This window comes from Terrapene carolina, unplaced genomic scaffold (genome assembly GCF_002925995.2).
Source record: "Terrapene carolina triunguis isolate 2854851 unplaced genomic scaffold, T_m_triunguis-2.0 Scaffold85, whole genome shotgun sequence".
In the NCBI taxonomy this organism is placed as follows: domain Eukaryota; kingdom Metazoa; phylum Chordata; order Testudines; family Emydidae; genus Terrapene; species Terrapene triunguis.
Window position 1 is genome coordinate 52,791,620 of NW_020664436.1, and position 25,901 is coordinate 52,817,520.

A 25,901-nucleotide genomic window follows, 5' to 3' on the forward strand; every position below is an offset into this window, starting at 1 on the left:
ACAGGAACTGAGAGCAGGGAAACTTCCTTTCATGTATTCTCAATGGTCCCCATGCTGGTGCCTAGACAGCAAAGAGGAGAAGTGGGAAGAAAGGTACCTGACTAGAGAACTAGATTCTATTCCTGCCTCTACTACAGAGTTCCTGTGTGACATTGGGCAAATCACTTAAACCAAACTTTTCACACTAACTGTGTGGTCCTCCTTTTCTGGGTGCCCAACTTGAGAGACTCAAGTCTGATTTGCAGTAGTGCTGATAACTCACAGCAGTGGTTGTCTTCAATGAGAGCTCTGGTCTGAAAAAATGAAGTGCTATAAAATGCTAAGTTCTCTACAAACTCAGGCCACAGGCATGCCAAATAGAATACAGGCTGGAGTATTCAAAGATAGATAAGTAGGGTTTTGTGCACATTATCAGTACAATTTATCTACCATATAGGCAGCATTTATGCCAAACACTATACTTTACGGGTTTACGCCTTTCTCCCAATCTGAGCAAAATGTGTATAGGACAGCAAAAGGCCTAGGAACCGCTTATGTTCTCAAAATAGGGTATAAAGTGGACCTTAAATAGTACATGGGCCTTATATGCTAGCCTTCTGTACAGAGGGTTATTTAACCTGCTCAGAAGAAATTACTTTCCTTTTTTTTTCTTTCCTCCCTGTCGTCAAAAATATATATATATATGAGATCACATTTCCTGATCCAAATGAACAGACTTCACAAACCAAGATTATGTATAAAATGTGACTAAAATACACTAGTTCCTATGTGAGTGACAGTGCTTCCTTAACTGCCTCAGATAAGTTTTTGGCATTCCAATTACTAGTCCCAGTTTTTATCTTTTTTGTAACAATTCGCTCATGGTTTTTGTCAGAGTAGACAATATGAATTTCAATACTGTTATACTGAGGAAAAGAGAAAGGAGCGTAAACTCGAGCAAGTCAGGTGTAAAATTATAATTAGTCAGGCCAAAAAGAATTTGAAGAGTAACTAGCAAAAGACACAAAACTAACTGCAATTTTTCTTAAGTACATCAGAAGCAGGAAGCCTTCCAAACAATCAGTGGGGCCACTGGACGAGCGAGGTGCTAAAGGAGAACTCAAGGAAGACAAGGCCATTGCGGAGAAGCTACTTGAATTCTTTGCATCAGTTTTCACTGTGGAGGATGTGAGGGAGATTCCCACACCTGAGCCATTCTTTTTAGGTGACAAATTTGAGGAATTCTCCCAGATTGAGGTGTCAGTAGAGGAGGTTTTGGAACAAATTGATACATTAAACAGCAATAAGTTGCCAGGACCAGAAGGTATTCACCCAAGAATTCTGAAGGAACTCAAATATGAAATTGCAAAGCTACTAACTATAGCATGTAACCTACCGTTTAAATCAGCGTCTGTACCAGATAACTGGAGGATAGCTAATGTGATGCCAATTTTTTTAAAAAGGCGGCAGAGGCAATCCTGGCAACTACAGGCCTGTAAGCCTAACTTCAGTACCAGGAAAATTGGTTGAAACTATAATAAACAACAGAATTATAAGACACATAGATGACCTCAATTTTCTGGGAAAGAGGCAACATGGCTTTTGTAAAGGGAAATCATGCCTCACCAATCTATTAGAATTCTTTGAGGGAGTCAGCAAACGTGGACAAATTGATCCATTGAATATAGTATACTTGGACATTCAGAAAGCCTTTGACAAGGTCACACACTAAAGGCTCTTAAGCAAAATAAGCATTCATGGGATAAAAGGGAAGGCCCTCTCTTGTATCAGTAAATGGTTAAAAGACAGGAAACAAATGGTAAGAATAAATGGTCAGTTTTCACAATGGACAGAGGTAAGTAATGGGGTCCCCCAAAGATCTGTACTGGAACCAGTGGTGTTCACCATATTCATAAATTATCTGGAAAAAGAGATAAACAGTGAGGTGGCAAAGTTTGCAGACAATACAAAATTACTCAAGGTAGTTAAGTCCAAAGCTGACTGTGAAGAGATACAAAGAAATCTCACAGAACTGGATAACTGAGCAAGAAAATGGCAGATGAAATTCAGTGTTGCTAAATGCAAAGTAATGCACATTGGGAAGCAATCCCAACAGTATATGTAAAATGATGGGTCTATATTAGCTGTTACCAGTCAAGAAAGAGATCTTGGAGTCATCCTGGATAGTTCTCTGAGAACATCTGCTCAATGTGCAGCAGCAGTCAAAAAAGCTAACAGAATGCTAGGAACCATTAGGAAAGGGATAGATAATAAGAGAAAATATCATAATGGCACTATATAAATCCATGGTACACCCACATCTTCAATAATGTGTGCAGTTCTAGTCACCCCATCTAAAAAAAGTTATATTAGAATTGGAAAATGTACAGCGAAGGGCAACAAAAATGATTAGGGGTATGGAATAGCTTCCATATGAGGAATGATTGAAAAGAGTGGGACCATTCAGTTTAGAAAGGAGACAACTAAGGGGGGATATGATAGAAGTCTTTAAAATCATGACTGGCGTGGAAAAAATGAATAGGAACATGTTATTTATTCCTTCATATAACATAATAACCAGGGATTGCCTGATGAAATTAATAGGCAGCTGGTTTAAAACAGACAAAAGGAAGTACTTCTTCACACAACACATAGTCAATCTGTGGAACTTCTTCTCAGAGAATGTTGTAAAGGCCAAAGGTATAACTATGTTTGAAAAAGAACTAAAGTTCATGGAGGATAGGTCCATCAATGGCTATTAGCCAAGATGGTCAGGGATGCAACCCAATACTCTGGGTGTCCTTGAGCCTTTGACTGCCAGAAGCTGGGACTGGAGAACAGAGGATGGATCACACAATAAGTGGCCTGTTCTGATCATTCCCTCTGAAGCATCTGGCATCAGCTACTGTCAGAAGACAGGATACTGGTCTAGATAGACCATTGGTCTGACCCAGTATGGCCGTTCTTATGTAGTTTACTAATGTAAAGGAAACTCATGCAGTGGTGTCATGAGTAGGTACAGATGCTAACTCAAGACCATTTTTTCTTTAACAATGTTTATTATCAGCACATAAGATTTTGGCTTGGACTTGTAACATTTCGGAATGACTTTCTGAAATACTGAGTTTTGTCTCAGTCATTTCAAACAAACCTATCCTTACCTGGAACACTGAAGCATAGGCCCCAAACTTATAAACACATATGCAGATGAGTAATAACAATGATGAGCATGGGCACAGGAACAGAAGAGGGCCTGGGCACAGATCTGATTGGGCTTCACCTACTGGTGGCTCAGCCAGCTGTGAGGTGACCCAGCCACTGGACTCCAGGTATTTTAAGCCCCTCAGACTCTGAACAGGGTCCAGTCATTGCCCCTGTCTTGGAGTCTCTAGGCACACTCTTGGGGTGCAGACTCTTGTGAAGCCATGGCAGCTGTCTGTTTAGCATCTCCTCCTGAGAACTGTGACCACATGGCCCAGCTGCCTAGCACCTGGGCTTTGTTCTGACTCCTCAGGTTCCTCTGTAGCTTAAAACACACCCTCTCTCAGAACTCCACTCAAAAGTGTGAGCCTTATGGGTTACCTCCTCAAAGGGCCACGTGGTGGGTGTAGCATATAACACAAAAACACCTTTCACAGAATTCTAATGCATTATTGCTCTTTATTTAAGCACAGAAAATACAGATTACAGATCATATAGAAAACAACAAACATCCTGAACACAATGCTCCTCACTCTAGCTCACCCTTCCTTTGGAAGTCCTTAGGGGACCAGTATTCAGGTAGATAGAGTTCACCCCCCCCCCCCCCCCACACACACAGCTCTTGCACTAGTTTTCCTCATCCTGAGCTTGTGAAAATGGCCAACAAATCCAAAACAGAGCAGCTTCTGCCCTTTTATAACCTTCCAGTCCCTCAAACTTGTGACTCCCTGGTCAGCCTTAACAGATGACCTTAGGGTTATACCAAGTAACTTTGTTATCAGACAACTTCTCCCCTGACAAACCAATTCTCCAGGGTAGAAGCCAGTCTTTTGTCTAGGGTATTTTCTTTTTGAATAGAAGACCATCACTATTTAGTGACCCTGTATTATTAGGCCTTTGCCACTAAACTTGTTGCAATTTCAGTCCAACACATGGAGGTGAAAGTACAACAAAGAACACAAAAGGCTGCACCTTCAAAATGCATTTTGCAGTGTGCTAAGGATAAGGCTGCACCTTCAAAATGCATTTTGCAGCGTGCTAAGGATACATACAGAGATCTCATAATCTCACACATGTTAAAGATACAGCAATATCCTTCAAAATCCTTGAAAACCTTTACTGAATTAAGTTTAAGTATCTTTGGGATCCATTGTGTTAAATAATGGTTTATGTATAATTTTGGGCCAGGATCATATGTAACCTCTCTAGTTGGGAGATGTGATGTAAGGCCCGGATGATCAAGAGACTATATTGGACAATGTTCATGACAAAAATGGACTTTGGGGATAATATGTGTGAAATGAACTTCCTGGGATATAAAGAAGAGGTGTATGCAAATTTCCCACCTCTGGTTATGCAACAACCCAGCCTTTTGAAGCTATGTCCTGAGGAGTGAGCCATTGTCTGTTGATCACATAAGGCCAAGCTCAAAGACCAAAGCTATATAAGGCAAAACTAAACTATTCATGGTTGTTCTGGTTCTGAATCTGAGACAGTTATGAACTAGTAGGCACAGGGAAAACCCTAGTTGTGGGTTTTGAAGGACTGATCCCAAGGATGGAGTTGGAGTGTCCTCTAGGAAGCTTTTTAACATGCATTACCTCTGGTAAACTTTCATTGTTTTTAATATGTTTTCTCGGTAATACTTTCACCTTAAGACTAAAGTGCTTGTTTATAAATACCTGTGTGGTAACTTGTAACAGCTGGCAATTACAGATGTTCAGAGCCTTCAGAGAGACAGCAAAGCACAGATGCTGGCCTATTTAGGCAGCCTGGCTTGCTGGGGATATCATAGTGTAAGCAGGGAAATGTGCAGCCTGGAAAAACCCTGGTCAGGAGGAAGAAAGATGCAAGTCTCTTTCCAAGCTAGGTGGTGGCTGAGGTGCTGGGAGCCTAGAGTGGGTGCCCTTGAGGAACCACAGAGGTGGGATATAGGTTGCAGTTGCCCTGGTGACAGTACAGACAATTCCCCAAATCATTACATGTTCTCAGGGAGATGGTTCTGGCTTTCTGAGCCTGTGCCAATCCTGCGCCCTCAGCTGCTTTAACTTATGCCACCTGAATAAGGGTCTCTATGGGCTTGTCTACACATAAACTGCTACAGTGGTGCCACTGTAGCGCTTCAGAGAAGATGCTACCTATGCCGTCAGCGTAAGTAATCCACCTACCCATCGACCTACTGCTGCCCACAGTGGGGGAGAGATCGCATTAACTGCGGCAACCAGGGGTGTGGATTTTTCATACCCTGGAGCAATAGAATGATGCCAACATAAGTTCGTAATATAGACTAGACCTAAGGGTCTGAACACCACTAAAGGATCGACCTGCATTTCTGAGGAACATATAAGCCATGGAAAATATAGGTTTGGAATGGAAGTGCCATCTCAACCATACGTCTATACCTACTCAAACTCATTGAGAAAGAAAGGACCTAAATCATATATGGCTCACAGCTCCCTTGCCCTCACCAGCCCAGCAGATGCACAGTCCCCCAGCAAGTGGCCTCCAGGGCAGACGAACCCTGCCATGTTCAGAGCTTGCGCCACCAACTTTTCACATGCAGAAACCCATGGGGCAGCGGAATTTCTGGGGCAGGCTGGGGGTAGGCCAGAGGAGGGAGGGGGTATATTGGCACCCTGGCCAGTGTAGTTAGGGTAGTTCTGCACCCTGGCTATTCCGAAGCCAGAAGGCCCATAGAAGCCATAGGCGCTAGAGTGCAATTTAGGGCTGCCCTCGTTTTCACTGGGAGCTGCACTGGAGCACAACAGACACATCGGGATGACACAAGCTGCTTCAATCGTTCCTCCAGTCTTAGCACTGGAATGAGTTTGGCCCAGAGTGTAAAAAAAGGAGAGAGAGAGAGAGAGAAATACCCCACTGCAAGATTAATAAAGGTGGGATTGATTTTCTTTAACACACGTACCATTATCTATGACCTCAGTTTCCTCAGTCAGTATTCCTGACAAAGCAATTCTGTAATAATACCGAGATAACACCTGGTTGCTGGGGGAGCTAGTTAAATTTGCTTTCAAAAAAATAAAGGAAGGATCTTATAACGAGACTTAATTCAAACATATGCATGACAGTATATACTTAGTTAAACGACTGTCTTGTGATGAATCAAAGTAAATTGCTTAATGATGTTTTTTCAGACTCTAAATATCTGTCAGTGTTTACACCCTTTACCAGAGGGATTTCACTTTATGGGATGATAACTAAATTTCCCTTGTGTTTTCTGTTTTTCCCCTCACCCCACCCCTCATTTTTGAGAGGACAGAGTGCGTGTACTGTGTCATTAACTTTGCTAAGACAACTCAGAGGATAAAGCACTACTGAAACATGCATCTCTTCCTGCCTTCTATTCACATTTTAATCTAGGGCTATATCTGAAGAAAAGCTTCTCAGAAGGTAAGGAATTAAGAATCCATCCAACCACAGTGAAGTCAATGGGAGTTTTGCAATTGACTTAAATAGAAAGATCAGGCATCGAGGAAATTTAAATCAATAAATATGAATAGGTAAAAAATAAATTCTATATTATAGCAGAGGAGAATATTTTCAATAATAAAGTATTCTTTGCTACTTGTTTACCTATTTCAAAATGCCATTGAAAGCGGTAGTTACAACAGATATTTTGCTATGTTCTATTATTTACTTCCTAGTTACATACACATTTGTGGTATACTGGTGGACATAATACAACACTTTGGAATTATTAGGGGGTAGCCGTGTTAGTCTGTATCCACAAAAACAACAAGGAGTCCGGTGGCACCTTAAACACTAAAGACCAGTCTTTAAGGTGCCACCGGACTCCTTGTTGTTTTTTGGAATTATTGTACTCTCACTCATGTCGACTTTAATTCTCTTTTTCAGAAAGATTTAAAAACTGAAGAGCTTGACCTACCAGTGCCACACCATCACCATTGGCATACAAATGCAAACACTAAAAAGTTCAGAGTAGTTAACAACAAAAGCACAACATGACTTCAGCGCTTCTTCAGAATGAAGAAGCACAATATTGCTTTGAGAATATTAATGGATCTTGCCATAAAACATCGTGGTCTTCAGGAATCCGGATAACTTTGTATGTTGTGCTTGGTTTTCTGACAATTCTTACACTAGGTGGAAACCTAATGGTAATGATTTCAATTGCTTATTTCAAACAGCTTCACTCTCCTACAAATATTTTGCTCGCCTCCCTGGCATGTGCTGATTTTTGTTTGGGTCTGACTGTGCTGCCCTTCAGCAGTATAAGATCTGTCGAAACATGCTGGTATTTTGGGGAAACATTCTGTAGATTCCACAGTTCTTTAGAAGTATCTTTTTGTTATTCATCAATATTTCACTTGTGTTTCATCTCTGTTGATCGCTACGTTGCTGTTACTGATCCTTTAATTTACCCTCTCAAGTTCACAGTGCCAGTTTCAGGCATGTTCATAGCTGTTGCCTGGATATTTTCATTAGTATTCAGTTTTTCTGTTGTCTTTACTGGGACTAATGACAAAGGGATACAAGAATTAGTAAATGCCCTCTCCTGTGTAGGGAGCTGTCAGGTTCTCTTCAACAAAACTTGGGTGGCTGTAACCTCCCTCCTTTATCTAATACCGTTTTTTACAACAATAGCACTTTACAGCAAGATCTTTGCTGTGGCTAAACGACAAGCTAGAATGATAGAGATGATGAGCAACAACACCCAGTCGTCTGACACTTACAGTGACAGAGTTAGCAAAAGAGAAAGGAAAGCTGCTAAAACCATTGGTATTGCTGTGATAGCTTTTGTGGTATTCTGGTCACCTTATTCTATAACTGTAATAACTGATGCTTTTTTTAACTTCATAACACCACCCCTTGTCTTTGACATTGTGGTTTGGTTCACTTATTCCAACTCTGCCATTAATCCTTTGATTTACTCTGTCTTTTATCCTTGGTTTCGAAAAGCAATGAAAGTGATTCTGAGCTGTAAAATGCTCCGACTTGATTGTTCAACAATGAATTTATTTCCAAACTGAAAACCTATCCGATCCTGCATAGAGCTACTTACCTCACACTTCACGGTCATTCCCCTTTTCATAAAATCTGGCCGTGTATTTCTTTTTCTGGATGAAATATTTCATCTTGATTTTATACTTTGTACAGCTTTTTATCATTGTGAAAAACTGGTTTATCATATGATATCAAGACAATTTATTTACAGATACTGTTAATTTAATACTAGATTATGGTATGAAACAATAATAGAGCAATGTCCATTAGTTGTAATTGTGGAACTGAGAAGATAAAATGGCCCACCAGAATTAAATAAAGGTAAAAAAAGAAAGATCAAAAATTAGTTTTTCAGTGAAATTCATCTCTATGTGTTAGGAAGTACTAACAATAAAGAAAAAACAGAAATGATTTTCCATTCTTTTAAAACCTGTATGGTATCATTATTTACCAAATGAACAATATAAATATTAATATTTTATACTTATACATTACTGTCAACTTATGGGTTCTTTACTTATACTAATGAATTATGTCCCCCAACACCTATATGGAATGGATATTATTATCTTCATTTAATGAATAAGAACATTGAATTTCAGAGTGAGATGGACTTTTAACTCCCTTAGGCTCCTTTGAAAAACCCAACCAAAGAGATTAAGGATCCAATCCTGCTACTTTTTAAATTGGTGGCAAAACTCCCATTGACTTTTAATGTGAGCAAGAATAAGCCAGCACTGACTTGTTCATATTCACACAGGAAATGTCCAGCTCTGTGCCTTAACCACAAGACCAACCTTTCTCTCAGGGAAGTATTGAGTAGAAATAAGACTCTTTCATGTGCACAAGGGTTCCTCACACAAGGGAGGGTTCTAGTAATAACAGACACTAAAATAAAACAATAACCTAATGTGAAATTCAGATACCAGTGAATTCAATGGTAAAACTCCCCTTGATGTCAACGGGACCAAGATTTTACCCCTGCTGTTTTGAGAGAAAACTGTCCTTTCCATTACAGGAGAAAATCCAACCACAAAACAGTCTTCTGTGTCACAGCAATATTCTAAGGACTTGTCTATACTTGTAAGTTATTTTGGTTTAAAGTAAGGTGTGAATTTAAAGTGCAATAGCTAGCTATTCTGCAATGTCAATTCCAGTTAATTTCCCATGTAGACAAGCTCTAAAATATTTCATACTAGCAGCAAGGGATCTGGATTTCAAACACTTGCTACAGAAGCCCTGGACAGGCCAGTTGTGAATGAGAAATATTTGTTAGTTTGCAATATTGCCATATAATAACAATAACTGCTTATTATCTGGTTTTCTAAATTGTAACAGAAGTAGGAGCATGCCATTGACTTTACTATAGTGGGCAAGCTAACTGTTTATCACATGAAGTAACTGGGATTTTGTTAATACAAATTCCAAAAATAACTTTTTTAAAAATTCAACAAACAACAGGATGCGCAAGATAGGGAGGATGAAGGATACTTGAGCACAGACTTCAGGATGTAGTGTGGTATTTTCAAAAGCACCAAGAACTGGCCTAACTCTGCTCCTGTGGAAGATTAAGTCCTACTCTAAATAATATGCAAAACACTATGGAGTGTAAATTTGTTTAAGTGGTTTTTCAATACATGTAATTAGCTTGTGAACTATTTGGGCCAGGGACCATCTTCTACCATATGTTTATATGCACCCTAGTACACTGGGGGCTGAGATTTCATTAGGCACTACCTTAATTCAAATAAATACATAAATGCAAAAAGAACAGGAGTACTTGTGGCACCTTAGAGACTAACAAATTTATTAGAGCATAAGCTTTCCTGGGCTACAGCCCACTTCTTCGGATGCATATAGAGTGAAACATATATTGAGGAGATATATATACACACATGCAGAGAGCATGAACAGGTGGGAGTTGTCTTACCAACTCTGAGAGGCCAATTAAGTAAGAGAAAACAAAATGCATATAACAATAAATTATTGTTATTCATTCTGATAAGCCACACTAATAAAAACTGCCCTGGAAACCTCTGGTATACAGTTTATCATTTCATGCATTTATCATTAGTTTTATTATTCTAAACTGAAGATAAAAGAAGCGTAAATCAAATGTTTGATATTAGAGGATAAAATACACAAGGCAGTCTGTACCATTTCAGCTCTGCAAAGAAGGTGTTCAATAAGAATGTGGGCAGATGGCTGTGAACCATATGTACTACCATATGGCTGGCAGAAGACAGTAGAATGGGGGGAGGTGGAAGGGGATGAGCCATACACCCTTGTATAAAGAACAGGAGTACTTGTGGCACCTTAGAGACTAACAAATTTATTAGAGCATAAGCTTTCGTGGGCTACAACCCACTTCTTATGCATCCGAAGAAGTGGGTTGTAGCCCACGAAAGCTTATGCTCTAATAAATTTGTTAGTCCCTAAGGTGCCACAAGTACTCCTGTTCCTTTTACGGATACAGACTAACACGGCTGCTACTCTGACACCCTTGTATGATACCGCAGTACTCATGGGCCAATGGCAGCCCTCCTTGGAGAAGAGGGCTGTGACTGATCAATCCTGAGACCTATAACAAGCACTCAACAGTGTTTTATACTGCAGAATGTTCAATGAAACTTTACACGACCAGCCCGCACAGCAGAATCTGATCAGTTCAAAAGCACATTACTCTCTTTCCAGTTCACTTTCAGAATACCGTATACTGTACGGAATACTCATTCTCTTTTCAAAGTCCGGGAAAGACACACCTCTTCATGCAGCCTTTCCCACAATAAGGAGGAATACAGAGTGGCCAGGGGTCTGAATTTCAGAGATGCTGAGTACACACACCTTCCATTGACTTCAAAAAGTATTTTGGGGACTAGTACCTCTGAAAATCAGCCTCCCCCTCCCCCCCTTGCTCCTTGTTTTTCCTCTCATTCCCTTAGTTTTCCTCTGCCTAATATGGGCACATGAAACATGTTTTTGCCTCAAGAGGAGCAGAGAATCAGACAGCTATTTAACTCTGAACTGAGCACCCTAATGCTACATGGATGGAAGCTCTAGAAATAAATAGATTAGACAGTCTGACAGATAATATTGCTCAGAAACATTTCCTTTTCCCCTCTCTTGGGGCAATTTTGTGACCTGTTTTGTGATCTACCTCTCCTCCCATCCTGTAAAATCCTTGTGGCAACAACAACAATTACTTCCAAGGAATAATAGTATTAGGTAAATATTTAATAGATTTTTATCTGTCTTGTAATGTAAAATAGCTGCTGAAAATAAGGAGGAGAAGCCAGCACCATGTGCCCACTGGGAAGATCTCCATGGATCACTGATAGCCGGCAAACCAGTTTGGGAACCCCTGCTTTCATAGGAATCACACAATACCATCAGAAGATATGAAATGTAGACATAGTTGTCCATATGCTGTGAATCAAAGTAAACTGTCTCCCCCAAGTTCCAGACAAAGTGTCTTCTCTGAAAAGGACATTTTTGATCATAACTACAAATCCAAAACGAAATACTGGTAGGTATATTGCTTTGAGAGAAGGGGTTGATTCTGATCTCAGCTAAGTCTCTGTAAATCAGGAGTGACTGTACTGAAATCAGTAGAGTTATATTGGTGTAATACCAATGTGAGATCAAAATCAAGTCCAAGATCTTCGGCTATCAGAGGAGAGCAGGATAACATCACTGTTGTGCCATCTAGTGGGTGATCCTGAATATTTCAACTGTAAGAAAAACAAAGCAATACAAATATCAGCATTAAAATAAATTGCTACACAAAATGAAATATTAAACCCACAGTCACCATGCATACACAATTTATGTAGCGTATGATAGCACAGATACATGGGTGTGTCATTTTCATTACTTTGTAAAAAAATATCAAAAGGCACCTATACCTATTCAACTGAATTCCAAATAGCTGGCATAAAGACCTCACCTAAACCCTGCTAATCTACTTTGTTACAGAGATGAATCCTCTCTGGTATGCTTTAATAACTATGACTAAACGCTGTCACCTTGTTTAAATTAATTGAAGAAAGGGCACAGAATCTGAAAAACTCTGTGCCCTTTCTTCAATTAACTTAAACAATTTGATACCGTTTAGTCATAGTTAATGAGATGGAAGAGTGTTGTGGAATAAGTATTGATATCAGAACTTCAACTAATATTTTATCAGTTGTTTGGGTTTTTCTTCTTCTAAGTTTTTTAAACTTCCTCTTAGTATGATTGTATTGTGGTAGCACCTAAGGGCTCCAAGCAGGGATCAAGGCTCCACAGTGCCAGGCACAAACACATAACAAAAAACAGTCTCTGCCCTTAAGAGCTCACAGGTTAAGTAACATCTATGTCACTATGTCATATTTATATAAGCATAACATATATTTGGAAGGGTTTTTCTCTCTCTCTCTCTCTCTTTTTTTTAATACAGCGGATATTAGACTCTAATTTCAGACTGCGAATGAACACTTTAAATATTCTAAAAATTAAAAAAAAAAGTGATGAGAATATTAAGGTTCTTGATATCCCCACTAGGCAACAATAATAAAATTGTAGAACTGCCTAGAAGCCTAGGATGACTGGGAAAAGAAGACAGTGGGTGGAAACAAGAGTCATTAAATATTGAAGACAGGAGAGGGTGGAGGTGTGAACTGCTCTGCTAACTACCAGGCTCCAGGACTGGTCCTGCAGGGTTCCCAGGCTCATGCTCTAGAGCAGGGGTGGGCAACCTTTCAGAAGTGGTGTGCCAAGTCTTCATTTATACACTCTAATTTAAGGCTTCGCGTGCCAGTAATACATTTTAACGTTTTTTAGAAGGTCTCACTATAAGTCTATTTATTATATAACCAAACTACTGTTATATGTAAAGTAAACAAGGGTTTCAAAATGTTTCAGAAGCTTTATTTAAAATTAAATTAAAATGCAGATCTTATCAGTTTAGTGTGATCCTTGCCCTTGCTTTTCCTTGCTGAGTTTTCCAATGTCTGGCATGTATTTAGATACTTTAAACTGCACACAGGCTTCTGAGTGATCCGTTGTTAACCGGCTGGCAGGAGGTCAGTGGCTGGAACCCCAGATAAGCAGCTGAGGTGAGTGAAGCTGGTGGCTGGTAGGGCTGAGCAGGGCCAGAGGCCTGGATCCTGTCTGGCAGGGGGCCTGTGCTGGAACTCCCACCGAAAGCAAGGGGAGTGGGGCTGCGGCGGGGACCCCAGCTGGCAAGGGGCCAGCAGCCGGAACCCCAGAGCAGCGACTGAGCGGCTCAGCCCGCCGCTGCTCTGGGGTTCCGGCCGCCAGCTCCTGCCAGCCAGGGTCTCAGCCCGCTGCCAGCCTGGGGTTCCTTCACCCAGGCCAGCAGCGGGCGCTGAGTGGGACCAGCGGCGGGACCCCGGCTGGCAAGGCAAGCAGCGGGAACCCCAGAGCGGCGGCGGGCTGAGTGGCTCAACCCGCCACCACGTGCCATCAAAAATCGGCTCGCGTGCCACCTTTGGCATGCGGGGCATAGGTTGCCGCCCCTGCTCTAGAGTCACAGCTCCATAGTAAGGAAGAACCGTGCAAGGCTGGAACGTGAATACTCCGCCTGTTTTCATGTGCCTTCTGAGGGAACAGAGTCCAGCTGCACAGAAAGATCCCAAAACTGGAGACTAAGTTAATCTGCTCACCCTTTGGGAAAGAGAAATGTATGTGTGTAGAAGCTGAGTTCTCTTAGGCTGTGGCCCCTCCTGTTGTGGAGGGTATCTGGGAGGGCATCTGGCCAATATGTGCTTCCAGCTGAGATCTATAATATTGGCAGTTGTCATTGGGAGGGGAAAGGTTGGACTTTCTCCCCCTGTTCTCCTGGGGTTTGGATCTGCTTCTGAGGGTCTCCAGGATACCTGGGGGCTGGCTCTTCTCTTCCTTTCCTCTGGGACATTAGCACCATTAGGAGCTCTTTAATTACCTGAAATTCAAAAAGAAAGCGTACAAAAAGGGGCAACATGGATGAATTGCTAAGGGAAAAGAACAGTACAAGCATGCAGGGATAAAATCAGAAAAAGTATGGCACAAAGTGAGTTACACCTAGCAAGGGACATACAAGACAGGGTCTTTAAATACATTAGGAGAAAGAGAAAGATGAAGGAAAGTGTTGGTCTTCTACTTAGCGGGGAAGGAGAGATAATAACTGATGACATCCAGAAAACTGAGGCATTTAATGCCTATTTTGCTTCAGACTTCACTAAAAAGGTGAATAGGAACCAGATACTCAATTAATACTAACAAAAAGATGGAAGGAACACAAGCCAGAGAACAAACAGGTTAAAGAATATTTAGATAAGTTAGATATATTCAGGTTCGTCTTAGGAACTTCAGGAAGTAGCTGAAGCAATCTCAGAACCATTTGCAATTATCTTTGAGAACTCCTGGAAGATGAGTGAGGTCCCAGAACACTGGAGAAGGCAAACATAGTACCTATCTTTAAAGTGGGGAACAAAGAGGACCCAGCGAATTTTTGACAAGTCAGTCAAACGCCAATACCTGGAAAGATATTGGTACAAATTATTAAACAATCAATTTATAAGCTCCTAGAGGATAATAAGGTGATAAGGAATAGGGAAAATGGATTTGTCAGGAACAAAGCATGCCAAACCAACCTAATTTCCTTCTTTGGCCTACTGGATAAGGGGGAAGCAGTGGACATGATATGTCTTGATTTTAGTAAGACTTTAGACACAATCCCACATGATGGTCTCTTAAACAAATTAAGGAAATGTGGTCTACATGAAATTACTATCCAGTGAGTGAACAACTGGTTGAAAGGCACTACTCAAAGAGAAGTTATCAATAGTTTGCTGTCAAACTGGGAGGGTATATCTAGTGGGGTCCCACAAGGGTTAGGCCTCAGTCCAGTACTATTCACCATTTTCATTAATGACTTGAAAAAGGGAGTGGAAGGTATTCTTATAAAATTTGCTGATGACACCAAGCTACGAAGGATTGCAAGCACTTTGGAGGACAGTATTAAAATTCAAAATGACTGACAAATTGGAGAATTGGTCTGAATTCAACAAGATGAAATTCAATAAAGACGAGTGCAAAGTATTTCACTTAGAAAGGAAAAAATCAAATGCACAACTAACAAATGCAGAAAAAACTAGCTAGGTGTATATGTGTGAGTGAAAACAGTATGTCCCCCTCCCGGCAGGACGGGGTGGGGTAAAAACAGTGCGTCCCCCTCCTGACTGGGGGAAGGGGGTAAAAACAGCATGACCTCCTGCTGGCGGGAACGCGAGGGGTGAAAGAAAGGCTTCAGAGAAGACGCTACCAACGCAGACGGGAGGGGTTCTCCCTCTATGTTGGCGTAGGTAATCCACCTCCACAAGAGGTGGTAGCTAGGTTGATGGAAGAATTCTCCCATAGACCTACTGCTGTCCACACTGGGGGGTCAGATCACTTTAACTGCGGCGGAGCTCGGGGTGTGGATTTTCAATAACCATGAGCGATATAGTTATACTGACATAAATTCATAATATAGACCAGGCCTAAGGACCTGAACACTACTAAAGGATCGACCTGCATTTCTGAGGAATTTATAAGCCATGGAAAATATAGGTTTGGAATGAAAGTGCCATCTCAACCATACTTCTACTACTCATACTCATTGAGGAAGACATGACCTAAATCATATATGGCCCACAGCTCCCTGCCCTCACCAGCACAGCAGCTACACAGTCCCTCAGCAAGTGGCCTCCAGGGCAGATCAGAGCTTGCTCCACCAACTTGACACTTTCGGGAACCCAGGGGAACTTCTGGGGCAGGCTGGGGATAGGCCAGAGGAGGGAGGGGGAATTTTGGCAGCCTGGCCGGGTGTAGTTAGGGAAGTTCTGCACCCTGGCTATTCCAAAGCCAGAAGGCCTATAGAAGCCATGGCAAAAAGAGTGCAATTTAGCCCCCCCCCCTAATTTGCACTGGGGGCTGCACTGGACCACAGCAGACACATCGGGATGACACAAGCTGCCTCAATCCTTGCTCCATTCTTAGCACTGGAATGAGTTTGGCCCAGAGTGTGGAAAAATGGTCAAAATATATGAGAAAGAGAGACAGGGACAGAGAGAGACAGAGAGAGAAAGAGAAATACCCCACTGCAAGATTAATAAAGGTGGGATAGTTTTTCTTTAATACATGTACCATTATCTATGACCTCAGATTCCTCAGTCAGTATTCCCCACAAAGCAATTTACAGTAATAATACCGAGATAACACCTGGTTGTTGTGGGAGCCAGTTAAATTTGCCTTCAAAAAATAAAGGAACGATCTTCTAATGAGACTTAGGTCAAACATATGCATCAGCGTATATACTTAGTTGAAGACTATCTTATGATAAATCAAAGTAGATTGCTTAATGAAGTTTTTTTCCCAGACTCTATGTATCTGTCAGTGTTTACACCTTTACTAGAGGGATTTCACTGTATGGGATGATCACTAAATTTCCCTTGTGTTTGCTGTTTTTCCCCTCACCCCACCCCTCATTTTTGAAAGGAGAGGGTGCCAGTACTTTCTCATTAACTTTCCTAAGACAACTCAGAGGATAAAGCACTACTGAAAACATGCATCTCTTCCTGCCTTCTATTCACATTTTAATCCAGGGTTATATCTGAAGAAAAGCTTCTCAAAAGGTAAGGCATTAGAAGTCCATCCAACTACAGTGAAGTCAATGGGGGTTTTGCAATTGTCTTAAATAGAAAAATCAGGCATCGAGGAAATGTAAATAAATATGAATAGGTAAAAATACAGTTAAACCCTAAATAAACTTTTCAGTTATAAAGTATTTTTGCTACTTGTTTACCTAATTCAAAATGCCATTGAAAGCTGTAGTTACAACAGATATTTTTCCATGTTCTATTATTTACTTCCTATTTACGTACACATTTCTGGTATATTCGTAGACATAATAGAACACTTTGGAATTATTGTACTCTCACTCATGTTGACTTTAATTCTCTTTTTCAGAAAGACTTAAAAACTGAAGAGCTTGACCTACCAGTGCCACACCATCACCATTGGCATACAAATGCAAACACTAAAAAGTTCAGAGTAGTTAACAACAAAAGCACAACATGACTTCAGCGCTTCTTCAGAATGAAGAAGCACAATATTGCTTTGAGAATATTAATGGATCTTGCCATAAAACATCGTGGTCTTCAGGAATCCGGATAACTTTGTATGTTGTGCTTGGTTTTCTGACAATTCTTACACTAGGTGGAAACCTAATGGTAATGATTTCAATTGCTTATTTCAAACAGCTTCACTCTCCTACAAATATTTTGCTCGCCTCCCTGGCATGTGCTGATTTTTGTTTGGGTCTGACTGTGCTGCCCTTCAGCAGTATAAGATCTGTTGAAACATGCTGGTATTTTGGGGAAATATTCTGTAGATTCCACAGTTCTTTAGAAGTATCTTTTTGTTATTCATCAATATTTCACTTGTGTTTCATCTCTGTTGATCGCTACATTGCTGTTACTGATCCTTTAATTTACCCTCTCAAGCTCACAGTGCCAGTTTCAGGCATGTTCATAGCTGTTGCCTGGATATTTTCATTAGTATTCAGTTTTTCTGTTGTCTTTACTGGGGCTAATGACAAAGGGATACAAGAATTAGTAAATGCCCTCTCCTGTGTAGGGAGCTGTCAGGTTCTCTTCAACAAAACATGGGTGGTTGTATCCGCTCTCCTTTATCTAATACCTTTTCTTACAACAATAGCACTTTACAGCAAAATCTTTGCTGTGGCTAAACGACAAGCTAGAATGATAGAGATGATGAGCAACAACATCCAGTCGCCTGACACTTACAGTGACAGAGTTAGCAAAAGAGAAAGGAAAGCTGCTAAAACCATTGGTATTGCTGTGATAGCTTTTGTGGTATTCTGGACACCTTATTCTATAACTGTAATAACTGATGCTTTTTTTAACTTCATAACACCACCCCTTGTCTTTGACATTGTGGTTTGGTTCACTTATTCCAACTCTGCCATTAATCCTCTGATTTACTCTCTCTTTTATCCTTGGTTTCGAAAAGCAATGAAAGTGATTGTGAGCTGTAAAATGCTCCAGCTTGATTGTTCAACAATGAATTTATTTCCAAACTGAAAACCTATCCGATCCTGCATAGAGTTACTCACCTCATATTTCACAGTCATTGTCCTGTTCATAAAATCTGGCTGTGTATTTCTTTTTCTGAATAAACTATTGTCATCTTGATTTTAAACTTTGTACAACTTTTTATCATTGTGAAAAACAGCTTGACCACATGATATCAAGACAATATATTTCCAGATCCTATTAATTTAATACAGTACTATATTATGCCATGAAACTGTAACTGAGCAATGTGCATTGGTTGTAATTTTGTGACTGAGAAGATAAAATGGCCCTCTACAATTAAACTGAGGCAATAAAAAAAAGATCAAAAATTAGTTTTTCAGTGAAATTCATCTCTATTTGTTAGGAAGTACTAACAATGCTGAGAAACAGAAGTGTTTTTAAACCAATATGGTATCATTATTTACCAAATGAACAATATAAATATTAATATTTTATACTTATATATTACTGTCAGCTTATGGGTGTTCAAATTCTTTACTTACACTACTGAATTAAGTCTCCCTGCACCCATATGGAATGGATATTTTTATCCTCATTTAATGGATAAGAAAATTGAATTTCAAAGGAAGATGGACATTTAACTCTCTTAGGCACCTTTGAAAAACCCACCCAAAAAGATCAAGGATCCAATCCTGATACTTTTTAAATAGATAGCAAAATTCACATTGACTTTTAATGGAAGCAAGAATAAGCAAGAACTCACTTGCCCATATTCACACAGAAAATGTCCAGCTTTGTGCCTTAACCACAAGACCAACCTTTCTCTTGGGGAAATATTGAGTAGAAATAAGACTCTTTCATGTGCACAGGGGTTCCTCACACAAAGGAGGGTTCTAGTAATAACAGACACTAAAAGAAAGCAATAACCTAAGGTGAAATCCAGATACCAGTTAATTCAATGGTAAAACTCCCATTGACTTTAATGGGACCAAGATTTTACCCCTGCTGTTTTGAGAGAAAACTGTCCTTTCCATTACAGGAGAAAATCCAATCACAGAACAGTCTTCTGAGTCACAGCAACATTCTAAGGGCTTGTGTATCCTTGAAAGTTATTTTGGTTTAAAATGAGGTATGAATTTAAAGTGCAATAGCTAGTTATTCTGCAATGTCAATTCCAGTTAATTTCCTATGTAGCCAAGCCCTAAGATATTTCTTACTGGCAGCAAGGGATCTGGATTTAAAACACTTGCTACGGAAGCCCTGGACAAGCCAGTTGTGAATGAGAAATATTAGTTAGTTTGCAATATTGCCATATAATAACAGTAAGTGCTTATTATCTGCTTTGCTAAATTGTAAGTGAAGTAGGAGCATGCCACTGACTTTACTGTAGTAGGCAAGCTAACTGTGTATCACATGAACTAACTGGGATTTTTTTAATAAAAACTTCTAAAAGTTTAATTTACAAATTCCAAAAATAACTTTTTTTAAATTCAACAAGCAACAGGATGGGCAAGGTCTGGAGGATGAAGGATACTTGAGCACAGACTTCAGAATGTAGTGTGGGATTTTCAAAAGCACCCAGCACTGGCCTAACTCTGCTCCTGTGGAAGATTAAGTCCCACTCTAAGTAATATGCAAAACACTATGGAGAATAAATTTGTTTAAGTGGTTTTTCAATACATGTAATTAGCTTGTAAACTGTTTGGGCCAGGGACCATCTTCCACCATATGTTTTTACAGGCCTTAGCAGACTGGGGGCTGAGATTTCATTAGGCACTACTTTAATATAAATAAATAAATAGATAATAGAAATAAATAAATAAATAAATTATTATTAATTCTGATGAGCCATACTAATGAAAACTGCCTTGGAAACATCTGCTATACAGTTTATCATTTCATGCATGTATCATTAATTTTATTGTTCAAAACTGAAGATAAAAGAAGTGTAATCAAATGTTTGATATTAGAGGATAGAATTCACCCTGGTACACAAGGCCTCTATACCACTTAAGCTCTAAAAAGAAGGTGTTCAATAAGAATGTGGGCAGACAGCTGTGAACCATATGTACTACAGAAAGGGCTGCCAGTCTTCCTGGCTGGCAGGAGACTGTAGAATAAGGGGAGGTGGAAGGGGATGTGCCACATACCCTCATATGATACTGCAGTACTCAGGGGCCAATGGCAGCCGTCTTTGGAGAAGAAGGCTGTGACTGATGAATCCTGAGACCTCTAACAAGTACTCAACAGAGTTTTATACTGCAGAATGTCCAATGAAATTTTGCATGACCAGTCTGCACAGCAGGGTCCGATCAGTTCAAAACCACATTACTCTGTTTTCAGTTCACTTTCAGAACACCGTACACTGTATGGAATACTCAGCCTCGTTTCGGGCGCAGGGAAAGACACACCTCTTCATGCAGCCTTTCCCACCATAAGGAGGAATAAAGAATGGCCTGGGGTCTGTATTTCAGAGATGCTGAGTACCCAACACCTTCAATTGACTTCAGAAAATTTTTTGGGGACCAGTACCTCTGAAAATCAGCCTTCCCCCTCCTTGTTTTTCCTCTCATTCCCCTTAGTTTTCCTCTGCCTGATATGGGCACATGAAACATGATTTTGCCCCAAGAGCAGCAGAGAAGATGGTACATAATCAGATAGTTATTTAACCGAAACTTAGCACTCAAATGCTACAGGGATGGAGGCTGTAGAAATAAATAGATGAGACAGTCTGAGAGATAATATTGCTCAGAAGCATTTCTTTCCCCCCTCTCCTGGGGCAATTCAGTCTGTTTTGTGATCTATCTCTCCTCCCATCCTGTAACATCCTTGTGGCAAAAAAAAAAAAAACCAATTCCTTACATGGAAGAATAATATTAGGTAACTATTTAATGCATTTTTATCTGGCTTGTAACGTAAAATAGCTGATGGAGATAAGGATGAGAAGCCAGCATCATATGCCCACCAGGAAGATCCCCATGGGCCACTGGTAGCTTGCAAATCACAGTTTGGGAACCTCTGCTTTAATACATAGGCATCACACACTACCATCAGAAGACATGACACAGCTGTCCGTATGCTGTGAATCAAAGTAAACTGTCCCCCAAGTTCCAGACAAAGAGTCTTCCTTGTAAAGGACAAATCCAAAACAAAATACTGGTAGGTATATTGCTTTGAGAGAAGGGGTTGATTCTGATCTCAGCTGAGTCTCTGTAAATCAGGAGTGACTGTACAGAAGTCAGTAGAGTTATATTGGTGTAAAACCAATGTGAGATCAAAATCAGGCCCAAGATCTTCAGCTAACAGAGGAGAGCAGGATAACGTCACTGTTGTGCCATCTAATGGGTAATACTGGGTTATCCTGAATATTTCAACTGTAAGAGAAAGAAAACAATACAAATAGCAGCATTAAAATAATTGCTAATCAAAATAAAAGAATCATAGAATATTAGGGTTGGAAAAGACCACAGGCGGTCATCTAGTCCAATCCCCTGCTCAAAGCAGGACCAACACCCACTAAATCGTCCCAGCCAGGGCTTTGTCAAGCCAGGCCTTAAAAATCTCTGAGGATGGAGATTCCACCACCTCTGTATGTAACCCATTCCAGGGCTTCATCACTCTCCTAGTGAAATAGTGTTTCCTGATATCCAACCTAGACCTCCTCCACAACTTGAGACCATTGCTTCTTGTTCTGTCATCTGCCACCACTGAGAACAGCTGAGCTCCATCCTCTTTGGAACCCCCCCTTCAGATAGTTGAAGGCTGCTATCAAATCTCCCCTCACTCTTCTCTAGACTAAATAACCCCTCTTCATAGAATATCAGGGTTGGAAGGAACCTCAGGAGGTCATATAGTCCAACCCCCAGACAGATTTTTGCTCCAGATTCCTAAATGGCCTCCTCAAGGATTGAACTCACAACCCTGGGTTTAGCAGGCCAATGCTCAAAGCACTGAGTTATTCCTCCCACAGTTCCCTCAGCCTCTCCTCGTAAGTCATGCGCCCCAGCCCCCTAATCATTTTCGTTGCCCTCCGCTGGACTTTATCCAATTTGTCCACATCCCTTCTGTAGTGGGGTGTAACAAAACTGGACGCAATACTCCAGGTGTGGCCTCACCAGTGCCGAATAGAGGGAAATAATCTCTTCCCTCGATCTGCTGGCAAAGCTGCTCGTAATACTAATACAATTAATTTAAACAATGTGAGATTCTAAAAATGAAATATTAAACCCACAATCAGCATGCCTACAGAATTTATGTAGCGTATGAAAGCACAGATACATGGCAGTGCCATTTGTATTACTCTTTATATAAAACAATTTCAAAAAGCACCTATCCCTGCTCAATTGAATTCCAAATAGCTGGCATAAAGACCGGACCTAAGCCCTGCTAATCTACTTTGTTCCACCTCTGGGATGACTCCTCTCTGGCATGCTTTAATAAATATGATTAAATGCTATCACATTGTTTAAATGAATTGGAGAGAGGGCATCGGGTCTGAAACAGTCAATGAGATGGAAGAGTGTTGTGGAATGAGTATTGATATCAGAACTTCAGCTAATGTTTTTTTCGTTTGTTTCGGTTTTTCTTCTTCTAAGTTTTTGAACTTCCTCTTAGTATGATTGCGTTGTGGTAGCATCTAAGGGCTACAAGCAGGGATCAAGGCTCCACAGTGCCAGGCACAGACACATAACAAAAAACAGTCTCTGCCCTGAAGAGCTCACAGGCTAAGTAACATCTATGTCACTCTGCTGTATTTACATAAGCATAACATATATTTGGAAGGGTTTTTCTCTTTTCTTTCCTTTCTTTCTTTTTTTGTTTTTGTTTTTGTTTGATACAGCAGACATTAGACTCTAATTTCAGACTGTGAATGAACACTTTAAATATTCTAAAAATTAAAAAGGCAGTGATGAGAATGTTAAAGTTCTTGATATCATCACTAGGAAACAATAATAAAATTTTAGAACTGCCAAGAAGCCTAGGATGACTGGGAAGAGAAGACAGTGGGTGAAATAACTGTCATTAAATATTGAAAAGACAGGACTACCAGGCTCCAGCACCGGTCCTGCAGGGTTCCCAGGCTCATGCTCTGCAGTCGGAGATCCACAGTAAGGAAGAGAAGTGCAGGGCTGGAACGGTGAATACTCTGCCTGCTTTCTTGTGCTTTCTGAGGGAACAGAGTCCAGCTGTACAGAAAGATCCCAAAACTGGAGACTAGGTTAACCTGCTCACCCTTTGGGAAAGAGAATGTATGTGTGTAGAAGCTGAGTTCTCTTAGGCTGTGGCCCCTCCTGTTATGGAGGGTCTCTGGGAGGGCAGGTGGCCTCTAACTGCTTCCGGTTGAGATCTATAATATTGGCAGTTGTTGTTGAGAGGGTAAAGGAGTTGGATCTTCTCTCCCTGTTCTCCTGCGTTTTGGATCTGCTTCTGAGGGTCCTCAGGATACCTGGGGGCTGACTCTTCTCTTCCTTTCCTCTGGGGCATTAACACCATTAGGTGCTCTTTAATGACCTGAAATTCAAATTCAAAAAGAAAGCCTACAAAAAGGGGAAACATGGATGAATTGCTAAGGAGGAAAGAACAGTACAACCATGTAGGTACAAAATCAGAAAGAGTATGGCACAAAGTGAGTTACACCTAGCAAGGGACATACAATACAGGATCTTTAAATACATTAGGAGAAAGAGAAAGATGAAGGAAAGTGTTGGTCTTCTACTTAGCGGGGAAGGAGAGGTAATAACTAATGACATCCAGAAAACTGGTGTATTTAATGCCTATTTTGCTTCAGACTAAAAAGGTTAATAGGGACCAGATACTCAACTCAATTAATACTACCAAAAAGATGGAAGGAACACAAGCCAAAGTAGCGAACAAACAGGTCAAAGAATATTTAGATAAGTTAGATGAATTCAAGTTCATCTTAGGTACTTAATGAAATAGCTGAAGCAATCTCAGAACCATTCGCAATTATCTTTGAGAACTCCTGGAAGATGAGTGAGGTCCCAGAACACTGGAGAAGGGCAAACATAGTACCTATCTTTAAAGTGGGGAACAAAGAGGACCCAGAGAATTATAGAGAAGTCAGTCAAACTCTGATACCTGGAAAGATACTGATACAAATTACACTGTTCTACAATTTTTGAGAAGTCGTCTGCTTCAGAGATAAAATGTGCTATTTATTATGTATTTTGATGTGCTGAATTCAGATATGACAATTAAAACAACTGATTGGCTACTGTTTCTAAGATATTTAAGTTTTTACATTTTATGTCTCTGTATATTGTGTAGATAGTAGAGTTTTAATCATAAATTGTAAACCTAGGTCTTTTCATGTGTTTATGGTTGCTTTACATGATAATATTTCACCTGTCCTGTTTATGTAACACTTTAAAAATCAGCAAAAGGGTTATATAAATAAAATTTATTATGAAACAAAAGGCAAAAAACTATTCTGTACATAGTTTAGTCCTATTCAGTGTCTACTCGGCGCTTCTTGGCTTGTCTCTTGTATTCATTAAATGGAGCATCTCTTGTCACTGTCCAGCAATAGTCCGCAAGCATTGATGGGCTCCATTTGCCCTGATAGCGTTTCTCCATTGTTGCAATGTCCTGGTGAAATCGCTCGCCATGCTCGTCGCTCACTGCTCCGCAGTTCGGTGGAAAAAAATCTAGATGAGAGTGCAAAAAATGTATCTTTAGTGACATGTTGCAACCAAGGCTTTTGTATGCCTTGTGGAGGTTTTCCACCAACAACCTGTAGTTGTCTGCCTTGTTGTTTCCGAGAAAATTTATTGCCACTAACTGGAAGGCTTTCCATGCCGTCTTTTCCTTGCCACGCAGTGCATGGTCAAATGCATCATCTCGAAGAAGTTCACGAATCTGAGGACCAACAAAGACACCTTCCTTTATCTTAGCTTCACTTAACCTTCGAAATTTTCCACGGAGGTACTTGAAAGCTGCTTGTGTTTTGTCAATGGCCTTGACAAAGTTCTTCATCAGACCCAGCTTGATGTGTAAGGGTGGTAACAAAATCTTCCTTGATTCAACAAGTGGTGGATGCTGAACACTTTTCCTCCCAGGCTCCAATGACTGTCGGAGTGGCCAATCTTTCTTGATGTAGTGGGAATCACTTGCACGACTATCCCATTCGCAGAGAAAACAGCAGTACTTTGTGTATCCAGTCTGCAGACCAAGCAAGAGAGCAACAACCTTCAAATCGCCACAAAGCTGCCACTGATGTTGGTCATAGTTTATGCACCTCAAAAGTTGTTTCATGTTGTCACAGGTTTCCTTCATTTGGACTGCATGACCAACTGGAATTGATGGCAAAACATTGCCATTATGCAGTAAAACAGCTTTAAGACTCAATCAAACACTGACAAATAAGAGAGCACGACATTGTATGATTTGTAGAGCTGATATAGGACAATTTGTTCAGCAGAGTGATGTAAGCTTCGTTATGATTGCATCATCCATGACTTCTAGGAATAACATGATGCAATTCATATCATGTATGACGCAATACCAGCTTCAGATTGCATCATTCATTGTTTTGCCTAAAAAGCAAGTACTGTCCAAACCCAGTCATAGATTTATTCATAGATCCAGTCAAAGATGTATTTTAGTCATTTCTGGTTTAAACTGAGATCCCTTCCC

At 40.4% G+C, this 25,901-nt stretch overlaps 2 protein-coding genes across 2 annotated transcripts; both read left to right on the forward strand.

Annotated features, from left to right (window-relative positions):
- Positions 1 to 7,160: 7,160 nt before the first annotated feature.
- Positions 7,161 to 8,189, forward strand: LOC113406220 (trace amine-associated receptor 7a-like). The gene has a single exon (XM_026649570.1). The coding sequence runs from the start codon at positions 7,161 to 7,163 to the stop codon at positions 8,187 to 8,189; it is 1,029 nt and encodes a 342-aa protein (XP_026505355.1).
- A 9,072-nt stretch (positions 8,190 to 17,261) lies between these two features.
- On the forward strand, positions 17,262 to 18,290 carry LOC113406223 (trace amine-associated receptor 7a-like). Its single transcript, XM_026649594.1, has one exon. It carries the CDS (start codon positions 17,262 to 17,264, stop codon positions 18,288 to 18,290), a length of 1,029 nt encoding a protein of 342 aa, XP_026505379.1.
- The last annotated feature ends 7,611 nt before the right edge of the window (positions 18,291 to 25,901 follow it).

Bases quoted from the DNA above. Each gene is read 5' to 3' on its own strand.
- LOC113406220 (XM_026649570.1), top strand. From the start codon at position 7,161: ATGACTTCAGCGCTTCTTCAGAATGAAGAAGCACAATATTGCTTTGAG.
- LOC113406223 (XM_026649594.1), top strand. From the start codon at position 17,262: ATGACTTCAGCGCTTCTTCAGAATGAAGAAGCACAATATTGCTTTGAG.